Raw genomic sequence first — 13,905 nt, forward strand, 5'->3', positions numbered from 1 at the left:
GCCTGTTATGTCAGTGGGCCTCTTCCTATTGTACGTTAAAACCCACTACAAAAGGCAGAGGCATTACCTGCCTGTGAGAGGAGGCTGGCGAGAAGTGGCAGAACCAACAGAGCAGCAGCCTCTGAAAAGCGACCTGCAGAGCTGCCCACACCGCTCATTAGCGCAACCCATCTCTTCCATTTCTTTAGGCAACAAGAGAAAACTGAAAACGATCTGTAAGGCACTGACCACGCAGAGCCAAAGCTTCTGTGACAGTCTGAACTGGAGCTGCTGCTGTTACATAAGCCATATGCTCATCTTTCCCTCTGTCCTTTAGCAAGACCCTCCAGAAATAACCAGCGTATCGCTCTCATTTACTGGCTCCTTACTGCATTAGAGTCAGCACCACAGGGCCGCTCGAGTGGTTACAAAAAGAGCTGAGAAAAAAAGCAGATGAAGAAAAGCTCAAGTGCCACCCTCCCACTCCACTAATAGATACTGTTTGCCCTTCTGACAGCGACCTGATTGTTCCTCTCCCCCCTTCGCTATTCACACCAGCACATGTGGTTAAGTGACACGGTTCTCGGTTGACAGATTGAAAGAGCAACATGAATTTGGCTAAGCATGCTGAGACCTAATTGTGATGCTACAGAGGCTGAGCACTTATAAATTAGCTCGATCAGCTATATTTTGGTCAGCTGAAATAACAGACAGATGCTCAAGTGAAGAATTCAATGTATATTTATTATTCACAGTTAATTACTATCTACCAAATGCTGCTGCAGAGTTAAAGGATTAAGTACATAGGCCTTTTTTATTTAAACACTGATTTTTTTTAATATATATACACACACAAGACATATGTCTGCAAGGCTGCATGATATACACCAATTCCAAAATAAGGAAACAATCAAATGGTCCAGGTGTAGAATGCCATAGATTCCTTTTCCAATCACTTTACAAAGAAGGAAGAAAGTGAGTGACAGCTAGCAAGGAGAGGGGGAGAAAGTAATACTCTACAGGATAGCTCTCTCTTTTATCTGCTGGAAAATCAAAGTGTAAGGCAGAGTCCATCTCAGGAATAAAACTTGTAACATTTAGTACAAAAAAAGGCACCCTCCAACAAAAGATTGCCCATGCTTATGCAGGGCGGGAGGAGATCTCCACCGCAGTTTTTGGATTCGTTGGTGGGGTGAAGGGATACGGCCAAGCGGCCACCAAAAGGAAAAATAACGCAAGTGAAGATTGGCACAGAGAGCAATGTGGTTTGATAGCTTTTCTTCCCATCCAATTTAACGTCACACTGCTCTGGTGGAAGAGCAAATGGCCACAGTAAATGCCATTATGGTAAGGGGTGGGGATTACAGTCATCACACAGCCTGCTGTGAATGGGGAGCGAGGTGGGGGGAAATCTACTTTAACAGTAACACTGACCTGAGGAGGGAGGAGAAACTGGAGAACAGTGATGCCAACCCCACTTTTCATGAGCAACACGACTGCAAATACTCCCTATCCAGGCAAAAGAGACAGGCTGATTACATGCATCACGTAGAAACATTCACTAATAGCATAAAATGGTTTCAAGCACTATTTCTTGAGGTTTTTCTGCATTATAAAGTTTTCCATCAAAGGAATGTACATTTTATAGGACATCTCAGGACTACTCTTTCTCAAATTCCCCCCCCTTAACCCTCCCTCCCCAAAATATTCTTCCTCATTTTCCCTGGACATACCTTCCCGGTTTCTCTTATATCTTTTGAGGCTCCTGGTTGCAGCTCCCCACCACTGAGCAGCCTAAGCTGCCACTGAATGCCTTGATTTTTTCCCCCCCCTCGGAATAAGGAAAGTCAAACAGTAAGACAAATCTTAAGATTAAAGCTCCATCTCTGGTTGTAGATTTTTCTCAAGTGTCCGTTGATAAAGCCACCCTCCTCTACACCCCTCGCCCCGAAGTATTTATTTACACATAGGCAGAAAAAAAACCCTCTGAAAAGCTCTGGACTGTCCTTTTAACTTAAAAAATAATAAAAAAGAAAATAAGGGAAAGGCACTATGGAAAAAATTACAGAATGTGCTCAACCGTACACCTTTAAGAAAAAACAAAAAAGCTGTCAGCACAGCATTAATAGACTTCAGTTGTAGGTTGGAGTTTCTGAAAGCAGCTCTGTGACTCAAAAGAAAAAACAAAACAAAAAGCCACATAACTCTTCTCCCTTCCCCTGCTTGGAAGCTGCTGAGCTTCAGAAGAAAGTGCCAAAGGAGAAGAGACAAAAATTAGAGCAACACCTCATCTTTCCCAGGCAAGAAGAGCTGAATGTTGAAGGCAAAAGCAGACTGATGATTTTTGTTTTTTTTTTAAAGGCAGGACTGTGGATTTGGTTCTTCTCTCATGTCCCTTCATGTCAAATGAAGACCGTTTGCAGAGAGAGAAAATACCAGCAGAGTTTCTCCCTTTTCCTTTAACTGCATGGCTAGGACTTTATATGGCATTAAAACTTCATGCACTGATGGACAGAGGAGGAGGGGGAAACAAGAAGAGTGAATGAAAGGGGGTAACCCAGGAGCAGCTGAGGAAATTTGTTATTTTCTTTTTTCTCTTTTTTTTTTTTCCTAAGATAAGTTTTGGCGTGTAAGTTGAACTCTTCCCCCCCCACCCCACCCCTGAAGTTCCGTACTGTGAAGGAGGATCACCTCACGGTGAAAGGTGACTCAGGTTTTATCGCCGTGTGATTTTAGGTCACTGGCTGCAGTTAGGCTCTGTATGTGTATTTACTGTTTCTCTCGTTTCTTTAAATAATCTCTAATATTTATCTCTAGATGTTCCGATTCACTGGGGTCACATAGTTGCGTGGAAACATGCCCGTCTGTCCGTGGCAGGCTCCCTTCCACCAGTTGGGGTCAGAATTGTCAAGGACTTGGATAAAGTCTCCGCGGCGGAAACCCAGCTCTCCTTCCTCTTGGGGATCAAAATCAAACAGGGCCTGAACATACGTTGGTTGCTGAAAGGGGAAAGAAAAAGATACGCAAAATGAGAATCATCTACAGCACTCGAGACACCTGGTCCCTCAGGCAGGATTTTAACTTGCACCAGAGTTTAACAGTAAACACTTGGGCTGTTTCATTTTCCCGAAAGCCAGCCTCCATCATCTGTAACATGACAAAAAAGGAAAGCATGGTCTATAGAAGACCTTAGAAAAAAGTCAAATTTCTGTGAAAACCCTGAAATAAAGACAGCAGATGTCTCAGATGTTCTGCTATTTATTTTCCAGTGTTCACTACTTACCATAAATCTGTACTGTACTACAATGGCCTTTTTACTTATTTGTCCTGTTTAGAGCAACCAACAACATGAATATTAATAACCTACCTAACCAGTGAAATACACAAAGTTCCCCCTCAAAGCTGGACATTGGCATTTACACATTTTCCTTAAACCTCTCCAGTATCAGGAAGTTTTGCCACAAAGCACTGTGTTTGGTCAGCAAATGTCTCCATTGTTATGGAGAAGCTAGAGGTTAAGTTAAAAATGCATTTGCATTCTTAAAACTGGGAGTCTAACAAGGTATCTTCATGCTTGTCATTCTCAGCCAGCTCTTTTCTCATCCCCTGTTCATCACTGACCCAACTGTGCAGAGCTGTACGTTAATTCAGATGAACTCTGGCAAAGGCTGCCCAGAGCACCAACAAGTGTGAGGTTCCGGCCCCTTCAAGCTAGAACTAGAATGCTGCAGTTAGAGGCCAATGGATTTATCCAGAATTGACAAAAGATCCAGTTATATCCAACATAACATTTGGACTGCCCTGGGAAATGGAACAAAAAGAGTTACATACACACAAGCTGCTCTACTGATGCATAGCAGGAGGTTTTGGTTCCTCTTTACGCTGGATAGATTCAAAACAGCAGGCTAGAGATGTTCCATATGCCACCACCTGTAGCCACCTCTTTGAGAAAGTACCAAAACTTCACTGCTACCAGGGGGTAGTTCTGGCTATGAACCAGTGCAAATAGAACTGTCCTTTCTTACCGTGTCCTAAAACAGTAGTAAACCCATTCTTAATTCACAGGAATCAGATGACCTTACTTCAACAGTAACCATAAACATTAACACAAGCCGAGTGTCCAAGCAGCAACAACAACATTTTGCCAGGACTGAAGGGGAGACTAGGAGTTAGCAGGTAGGCTTTGCACAAACATCCAGCTAATTTTCCAGTATAATTCTGTCAACAAGATCCAAAAATACACTTCAACAGGAAAAAAAAAGCGAAGTCAGCTTTCCTCCATCCCCATTCATTTTCTTTGAGATGTAATCCCACTCCAGACTGTGGTTGCAATAGCCTAAAAAACATGCTCTATGAGGATACTGGTCTTACCTGTGGCACCTGTTCAATGTCCCGTAGAAATATTTGCTGGTTCCTGGAGACAGATGTGGATCTGTGATAATCTACCAGCTCGTTCAAAGAATTGAACTTCACCACCCAGAGGAAATACTTGCCAGCCCCATCTCTAAGCACCTTGAAGTGCTGCACATCGTTTCCAAACCTGGGAAGGAGTGAAGAACACAGAAAAGCACATTATTAGTCACTGAGCATTCTTCTGGGATCATGAGCATGAAGAGTTGGGTACAAAAAGGTGGTTTGAGGCACAGTAAAATCTGTTGGTGACACTGATAGTACAAATACCAATTCATTGTTGTAAAGATGTTTGAAAACCATTTGTCAGTTGCATCTTACAGAAATCAGTGATCACAGAAAGAATTCAAATACTGAAATTATTTTTAAAAAATCCTGCAAGCTTCAGATGCACTCTTCTTATAGCAGGTCTTCAGTTTAAAACCACCTTTTCCAACCACTCTGAAGTTGCAGACGTTTGAGGCCTTCTGGTGTCACAACACTCCTTCTCCAATAGCACGTGCAGTTATTTCAGCTTTTTTACGCTGCATTACCACATAGCTGCCATCCAGCACATGTACTTTTTGATGCTTGCATGCAGTCACCTGAGCTGCTGAAGGCAGTGCCCGGGATACCTAGGGCACGTGCCATGGACTTTGAGGTACAAGCGCAAGGTCACATTAAAGAAGCTGCACCACAGCACCTTCCAAATCTTGTATTTGGAAATGTGGAGTGGAAGTTGCACACGTGCTTCAGCTTAGTTCTTCAGACACAGCAATTTCACAATTGACTCAAAGCCATTTCAAGCTCGTGCTACTCTTGCTAAGGTCCTGCACTTCTCACAGTCTCAGCCCATCCCTCCCTCACACAGTACCGCTGTGCCTGTGTGATAATGCAGTACACAAGCACCGGTCCTATCAAAGGTAAGTTGCTGGGAAAAGAACTGCCACAGGGAGGGTAGGATCATCTCTTTTGGCAGCTAGTCTGGACTTATGCAAAAGGACATCTTGCAAAACAGATTTCTCCACTCTTTCAAAAAAAAAAAACAGCACAAAAAACCCTTACAAGGTGATGTTCACAAGTAGTGGAGCAACTTCAGTTCTACTTTAACAACTTTTTCTGACAAATGATGACATCCAGTTGAAGCTACGTTTCCAACAATTTTATTCTAAATAAAGAGCATCTCCAAAGAGGGTCCATCAGGATTTTCCAGATGAACAGCACACCAGTATTTTTTCTTTAGTCTAAAACACTGAAAACAGGAGGCAAGAATTCCCCACTTGGCATGAAGAGCTTCTATACCATGGCTGAAAGCGTAGATACTGTCTTGGTGACAAAGCTAACACGAAACAATTCATGGGTACTGCCTCTGCTCCCCTTCCTCAACCTGAGAGCTTCTCACCACTTCAAATGCTGCAGATCACTGTTCAGGGAAGGAGAAAAAGCTTTTCCAAATTAAACAGAAAAAAGCAACTGAGATATTACCACCAGGTGGCAACACTGAACAGGCAGGCAGAACTATGCTGTCACAACCTTAGGTTTCATAAAGGAATGCAATGTCTGGAATGAAGCTTCCATTCATATCTAGTATTCCAGCTCAGATTATTGTATCCAACAGAAATATGAACAACTCTAAAATCAGTTGCTTAATTCAGTTTGTTGGCATGACTCGGTGCTGCTGTACAGGATGATGAAAATTTGGTTACAGACCAAAGACGACCAGAAAAAAATAATCTGCTAAGACAGATCACTGATAGGCACAGAAAATACAGCAAACTAGGAATCTTGCATGAATGATCTAAATCTATTGTTAAAATAGATTGAAAATCTTGTTAACTTCTGGTACATGAGGGGGAAAAAAATAAAGAAAAAGGGAAAATCAACTGCTGAGGACAGAATTCCCCTCTCCTTATGTTCAATTACATCCCATACCCTTTCAAGTTTCTAATACCTCTATTTTATAGAGACTTCAAAAGTGTGAAATACTTTGACACTGCCCACATTATACTGTGCTACCTGTCAGGAACTCCTGCTGGTTAAGAGCCAGTACTTATAGAAAGGTTGCTCAAGGACGTGAACTGTTCCTCCTTAATGTTCCTCTTTTTTTTGTGTTACTAGAGAGATTCTCTATGAAGGATTCTCTATGAAGGTGTAATGCACTGTTGAGCGATGGAAGGGGCCTCTCCTTTCATAGCACCATGTCCCAGTGCTAGACAACACGAATATCCCCAAAGTATGAGCCAAGCAGCCACAAAAGACATTTGGAAGTGTACTGCACAAAGACAGAAGATGGAGTAAGAAAATTCATATCACTGGAAGAACAGGCATGCTATAAGGCATCTGGAAAAATATTCCTGCTCATCAGCGCTAGCAATCATCCATCCTTTATCCATGAGTGAAAATGGGCATTAGGTGTCACGATTACCACACAAGCGCTTCTGGGCATTACTTACTTGACTGAGAGAGAGAAGTCCCCAGGAGCGCTCTCACTCTCCCTGATGAGGAAGGCACCATCATGTCTCTGTTTGCCTAACATCTCTTCAGCCTTTGCTCGGGGAATCTTTCCAAAAAACCACCTGTGGAGTGAGGAAAAGAAAACAGAAACTTAAGAACTCGAAACGTTTCATGCGAGGGCCTGACACAGATATTCACACCGAGGTGAAATGACTCCTTATAGAATTACCTAAACTGCACCTACCTCATTGCTACCCTACTACAGGCTACTGAACCATTTTCAGAATGTTTCCTCCTGGCAACGAAGCTACCATGATACGCTCGCAATCACCCTATTTCACCCAATTTAGCAAAGCAGAGATGTGGTAAGCATGAAACCCTCAAGTTACAGGATTTATTTTCAGAAGGAGGAAATAACCCAACTGCTCAAAATTTCATGTGTTATTCACAGTTTTGCACCGTACTCTACCCTTTAGACGTTTATGATGTTTAGCATACATATAACCACAAGAACCTAATGTACACAGCTGCTTCACAAAGTCCTACTTGGTGAGACTAAAAAGACTACCATGGGAACTAGCTACAACCTGGGGACAAAGTTAAAATGTCTGCTATGGTCTGCATTGGTATCTTAGCAATCAGGCCCTGTAACCTGAGGACAAACAGATGCCTAGCTCAAGCAAGAAGCTCAACTCCTAAGTCTTCCTCTGTCGCTAAGGGATAAACTCTCATGTCTCCATACAAACATGCAAGCTTTTAATTGCCCAAACTGTATGATACCATCAGTTCAGGGACTACAAAGGAGCCCATGCACTGGTGGCTAGTCAGCACTGAACTTCTCTATGACATCACAGAATTTTTCACTATTACTGCCCCAAGATAACCACTGAAGAGTAGTTACACACACCTTTATTACTTACGCCCCCCAAGGAGAAGCCACCCCTGCCCTAGTCACAATTTGCCAAGCAGACAATACAGAACATGTAAGGAGTAAGCACAGAAACATCGCTCTTTTAGCAGGTAGGAACCTTAAAAATATATCTATGTAATAGTTGCAAAACGCAAGGGAAACACTGGGAGTTCACTCACAGGTTTCTTCAGAAACATCACAGCTGTAGAAACAAGATCCTGTCTATGGATTGACCCATCCTGCACAAACGGAAAGTGCATTTTATATCAAAAACAATTTCTAGCCTCTTTTAGATCTGGTGGCAAGACATGATCACTTGACAGAGAGAACGAGTAGCTTCATTCAGCAGCCGGTTATTCCTGCAGCGCAGAGTCCAACCTTTCTGACCCTAGCGATCAGCATACCAGAGCACTGTCATCAAAGACAGATTCTGTATGGCAAAGCTCAAGCAGGTGCCAGGAGTGGAGTTACATGCAAAGTGAGAAAAGTTCCCTCAAGTTCCCTCTGCTTCTTTGTGGATCACTGCTGAGCTGGGCATGCAAATCGGTTCTAGGAAAGGTAGGAAAGGTGCTAGCAATGCTTGTTTCAGCCGCCTATTTTCTTGCTTTCTCCTGCAGTCACGACAACCTAACAGCTTTCACATAAGCAGCTCCATGAAAATAGCTGCATGTGAAAGCCGCATCTCAGCTTCTTGACAGCTGCAAAGAAGTCAAAGGCACAGGCTGCCCACCTCTGTGGCACTAAGACTGAACCTACATCAGGCAACTATATCGTAGCACCGACCAACGGCCCCTGGTCACAGGATCCTTACCTACATTCCCATTTGCACTTCCAGACTAATCCAAGACTAAAGGCAAACAAGGGCTGAGCAGTAGGTCACGCAGTGTGGGAAGAGCAGAGCTGTCTGCACAACCAAAAAGCACAGCTGGCAATTCCGAGTAACAGATCGTACGAGATAGAAGCTCTTACCACACCCTTTAACCACGCAGGAGACTGACCATAGAGAGGAGCATTTAAGAACAAAAGCTCCACTCAAAAGGTTTACTTTCCACAATGAAGGTTTTGGTGTAACAAATAGAAGTTGCAAAACCCTCCCTGAAATAGAGCCTTTCCTGAGAGAGGTTGAAGCTTTCATGAGACCACAAAGTCCCCCTCTCTAAGCAGCAACAATCCCTAGAGGTGAAGGACCTGATTACCTGATTACCAGCCTCTCAGCTACTGGCAGCCCTAGCTCCTCTCACTAGATGTCTTCAGCATCTGCTCCCCACAGGAGGCTACACAAAACCATGCCCCATATTACATCGAACACGATGAAACCACAAAGGTACTTTTACTACATGCAACATTAGATCAAACCACCCCAGGACATCTCCCTTGTAAGGGGACTATACACACCGCTTAACTATGCAGCTCCATTATGTAAAGCTATGTTGGCACGTGAAACGATGCACCCTATTTACAAACTTACTGGCAGGTCTTATTTTGCACTTTTTACTCCCCCTACCCCCGGGAATGGGAATGAAAAGCTTTCTCCTACAACCAGCCTACTTCTAGTGACAAAGCAGTCAAGCATTTAGTACGTTCTCCATGGGTTAGCACCTGTGCTCTTCTCAGTACCTGACGTGCTGGCAGAGCCAGAAGGAAGAACACCAACCTGTCTCACACTGTACTGCACTGCCTCCAAAATCAACCAAGAGAAACCATTACATGAAACTCCTTCAGAATTCAAAGGTAGTATTTTGTTTTCTGGGCTGTTGGCACAGTTGGAGATAAGAAAGCCCTTAATTCCACCTCTGCCAAATGTTACATAAAGCAAACGTTCTATTACAACTTGAGATATCCTGACACAGTTCTTGTTTACAACGTGTTTTAATTCTGTTTGGTTCTCAAATAATTCTCAATTACATGTGACTTGCAAATGAAAGCCTGAGCTTAAAAAAATAAAATAAAAAATTCACTCATCTCTGGAAAACAGAAACCTGGAAGAGCTCAGAAGAACTTCTGTCATCCTTCCTGAAGCCTCACAAGTTTATCCTTGTTTTCCCCTCAATTTTATTGACTCGTTAGAAAGTTGAAGCGTACAAGTTGATTAATGAAAATAACACTTCCAAAACAACAATATCAAATCCTTAAAGTTTTCTGCCAGCTATTTCCAAGGCATTTTAATTTAAATAGGAAGATTTTTAGTCACAGCAGCTTTATCATTTCATTGCAACTTTAGCCATTCACAGAGTAACAGGAGCTTGACTTTAAATATAAAAAAAGATGAAGAGAAAGAAAACCCCATAGACCAAAGTTATGTTGAGGAACTACTGTCCATTTAAGAACATACTCGTAAAGCATCAGAAATATTCTGCACGTATGAATCTTTCCTAAGGAATGACTGAAAAAAATTAATAAAAATCACAGCGTGTCCTAGAGAATTAGGCCAAAGAAACTGACATTCCCATAGCTTGCCTAGTAAATGGCTAAGCGTGATAACACACCACAACACTCCTCTCCAACTAGCTCTGTAATATAGAAACTCATCCAGTCAGCACTACAAAACCAAACGCAGACATTACTGCTGATGCTGCACAGAGGGCGATGCACCAGTTGGTACAACGCAAAGCTCACGCTGTGTTCAGACTCCTTTCAATCAGCAGCTTGACAATTCTTTTGGCTTCACTGGGTGCAACCATTTAGTTTGGATCATTTCTTACTTTGCAATTTATGTGGAAGACTTCAGCAACACCTTAAAGAACAGCTGATTATGAATACACACAGAACACAAGTCTGATCCAGACCATTTCACAGATGGCAAATTCTTTCCCTGCCCCCTTAAAACCAGAAAGGTAGCCCTACCACTGAACTGCACAGCTGTGCCTTCACAGGAAGCCTCCCTGCCCAGAGTTTCCTGCTGCTCTTCTGAGTATCATGCTGATGTCTACTTCTTTGCTTTGTGAATTGATATGCCATTTGGATTAACCCTTCAGAACCCAGGTGACTCAGCTGGTGACTGAGACATGCCACATTTCCCTTTCAGCTTTGTCTGCTCGTAGTTACAAAGCAAACGGGAAGATTTGCAAAATATAAGCAAGATAGAACACTGTTTAAAACAAACTATGAGGCTGGAGGATTTAAGTCTCAGATCCTCTGACAGAATTAACATTTAAAGGCTTTTTCAGATGCTTTCTTTCCAAATCCTCTTGAGAAGCTCTCATGGTACCTTCCTGCAACACTGATACCAGCCTGAGAAAAGGAACATTCTCGTTCTCACACCTGGTCAGCTGCCTGGTGTTTGCTTTTTGTAGGACCTGCTGGACTACTCAGAGCTCTGCATTACCGCTAAGCAAACACTGTGCTATGTGAACTTTTGTGTGATTTCCCAGGGTTGCTAATACACTCCCCAGCATTGCTGACACATGGAGCTAACGCCATCCAGTTGCCATCAGCAGTTTAAACATCTTCAAAAAAGGTCAAACTAACTATGCTTTGAAACCAAACTCACTCACTTGTAGGCTTGGATATTGTTCATTCCCCTTTGTTATCAGTAAGAGAAAAACTGACAGCTCTATCCCACTCAAACAAAAACACATGGATGATTACAGAACAAGCTGAATGTCAACATAAGACCACAGTATAACTCAAATGCTTCCAAAATTGTTATTAGAAGATGCATGACGACTCAAAATCAACGAAGGAGAAATCACAATATTCATTTATGATCCCCACTGGACTAGCAGATCAAGATAAACTAGACAAGGCTTTAAACAATTTCAGAATTTTCTTGTACATCCTTGCTTCACTTCTCACTTGGCTGCACTAAAGCAGCCTCCTCTCTTTTTTTGGGGTACAGTCCTTCAGAAGCTTCTGTCCAACCTAAATTATCCTTTGATTCAGTACCTAGAATACAACAAACATACCAAAAATTTAACTCCAAATGTCCTTAAACATTTTTTCTGGTAAGCTGCAAATGCTTCAATTTTTACTTTTATCTGTGACACTAAGTAAAATAAAGAATTCATCACAAGAATACAGTCACACTTTTTCCTGGGACACCAGGTAACAAGTTTCTACTGAACAGTTTTCTGCTGGTTTAAGCCTGCAACCCCCAAGGTCAGTCAGTCTGACCCTACAGCAAAATACCAGAGAATAAACTAGAAAAGCTTCCAAATATCCTGCTACATAGCTAGCTGTGAAATAAATTACTGTGAACATTGTAGGCTACAGCCAGAGATACAACTCAATGGCCATCTTTTATCTAGACATACAGTTTGGTAGATCTGGTAAGGAGCAATCTGCAAAGTGCTCAGCAGCAAACCACCTTGTTTGAAGGGAAGCACGTGGAAAGATCAAGAGATCCTATCAAAGCTCTACTTACGGATGTGGTTTCATTTCTATGTAGTTCTTGGGAATGAAGCCGTCTTTTCCATTGAGTTCTGCCTTGTACCAATTCTGATCGCATTCTTCATTCAAAACCTGAAGGAAGGAAACAAATAATAAGCTTACCACATTTCAAGTTACAGCAAAATGGGTGAAGATATTACCTTATTCTTCCAGTTCTTATTGCCAAGACTGCTCTTGTAAGGCAAACCCATAAAAAACAAGCTGCCAGCCATCCTGCTCCACTGCATCTCATGAGCTTTTCAGAACAAGAAGCTGGACCAGTAATTGAAAATAGCCAAAGAACAGACAGAACACCATGCTTTTTCACAGGAACCAATACTTCAAAACATACTTACTCTAAACATTTTGTTTTATTTTTCATTGAATCCCTGCTAAGTGGTACAGTGCGATTAACAAGCCAGGTACACCAACTGAAAATAGCCTCTGGAACAAAGTAGTATGAGGTTCCACAAAGAAAACCACGCTATAGTTTGAAACTACCCCTCTCCAAAAGGATTTATTTGGGTTTGGAAGTAACCATCACATAGGTCCTGCTCACGCCCCTTTCAAAATTAAGCACCACAACAATACTTTTTTCCAGCACTTTCGTTCCTGCTCAGCTTTCCTTTTTTTTTTTTTCCCTTTTACAACAGTGGCCAACAAAAAGCTAGATGTGAGTTTAAAAAAACAACTTATAGCCTCAAGTCACAAAAGTGTCACATGATTAAAGTTGCCAGAACGCAGGACAATGAGGAAATGTAAAGAGAAAGTCAACACAAATGCAGCCGCAGAGATCACAGACTATATACAAACAAGAGAAAAGATATCCATCAAAAAAATCCTCATAAACAATTATTTCCATTTTTGCTATCTCACTGTTTCTTTTTTGGAAGGAAAAGCAGACAAAAATTTGCAAGTGCAGGTCTTAAAATTCTTAGAGCTGATAAAAGTGCTTCAGAAAATTAAACTCTGAAGATCAATTTTTGCTGCCTTTCAAAAATGCGTGACATTAACGCCCTAATCTGCCCCACTGCTGACTGCTAGATCTAAAAGAGAAAAACCTAGTCACCTACTGAAATGGAATCTGTTAAAGCAAAAAGAGAACAGAATTCAAAATGCCACTGTGAATTACTGTGGGTAACAGTTACCTGCCTGTTCCTTAACTCCCGACTGAACGGGCTGATGGTCCCAGGGATGTCCCTTGGGGGCTAGCGCTTCCGCGAGGCACGGAGCACAGCAGCAGTGCCACATCCTCTGACCTTTAGGTCAAAGGTACTCACTTTTATGACCCAGTTCAGGATACTTTCAGTTGAAGAAGGGACTTTACTAACTAAAGCATCTTAAACCTTTTTATATGGATAAAGACATTCAAACTAACTTTTATGCAGTTACTACTTTGGGTTTCCATTTATTTACAAGCATTACAGCCATTTAGCAAGGATAATCTGGCCACAGGTCATGAGCAGTTCAATGGTGGCTCTGTTACAGGCTCTGAGGTGAAAGCTTGCACACGAAGAGTTGACACAGACCAGCTGATGTCTGTTAACTCGCCTTTAAGCAAGAAAACTGCACATCTCAGCTGCTGCACTGACTGCAAGACAGCATTTTGCGCAGACACCGATGCAGCTCCAGGATCTGAAGTACAGCCAGATGACACCGGCAGGCAGCTCTGCTATACTACACAGGGAACACGGAGGTTAAGAACAGCTATGTAAAAAAAGTGAATTGTGTAGAGACTAGGGAGGTGGAGGGCAAAGGTTGGAACCCTGATCGACAGCTCAGCCATACAAAGATTTTGGCACAGA

At 42.3% G+C, this 13,905-nt stretch overlaps 1 protein-coding gene across 1 annotated transcript in view; it reads right to left on the reverse strand.

Moving 5' to 3' along the window:
* Window positions 1–702: 702 nt before the first annotated feature.
* The window catches only part of GRB2 (growth factor receptor bound protein 2), a 50,578-nt gene continuing 37,375 nt past the window's right edge, over window positions 703–13,905 (reverse strand). The window contains exons 3-6 of the mRNA XM_080560782.1: window positions 12,096–12,193; window positions 6,822–6,944; window positions 4,351–4,519; window positions 703–2,978 (exon numbers count right to left, since the gene is read on the reverse strand). Coding sequence (XP_080416908.1) covers window positions 2,793–2,978; window positions 4,351–4,519; window positions 6,822–6,944; window positions 12,096–12,193 — 576 coding nt within the window. The 3' untranslated portion in view covers window positions 703–2,792. The remainder of the gene's footprint in view (window positions 2,979–4,350; window positions 4,520–6,821; window positions 6,945–12,095; window positions 12,194–13,905) is intronic.

Source organism: Anser brachyrhynchus (genome assembly GCF_964034855.1).
Source record: "Anser brachyrhynchus genome assembly, chromosome: 18".
In the NCBI taxonomy this organism is placed as follows: domain Eukaryota; kingdom Metazoa; phylum Chordata; class Aves; order Anseriformes; family Anatidae; genus Anser; species Anser brachyrhynchus.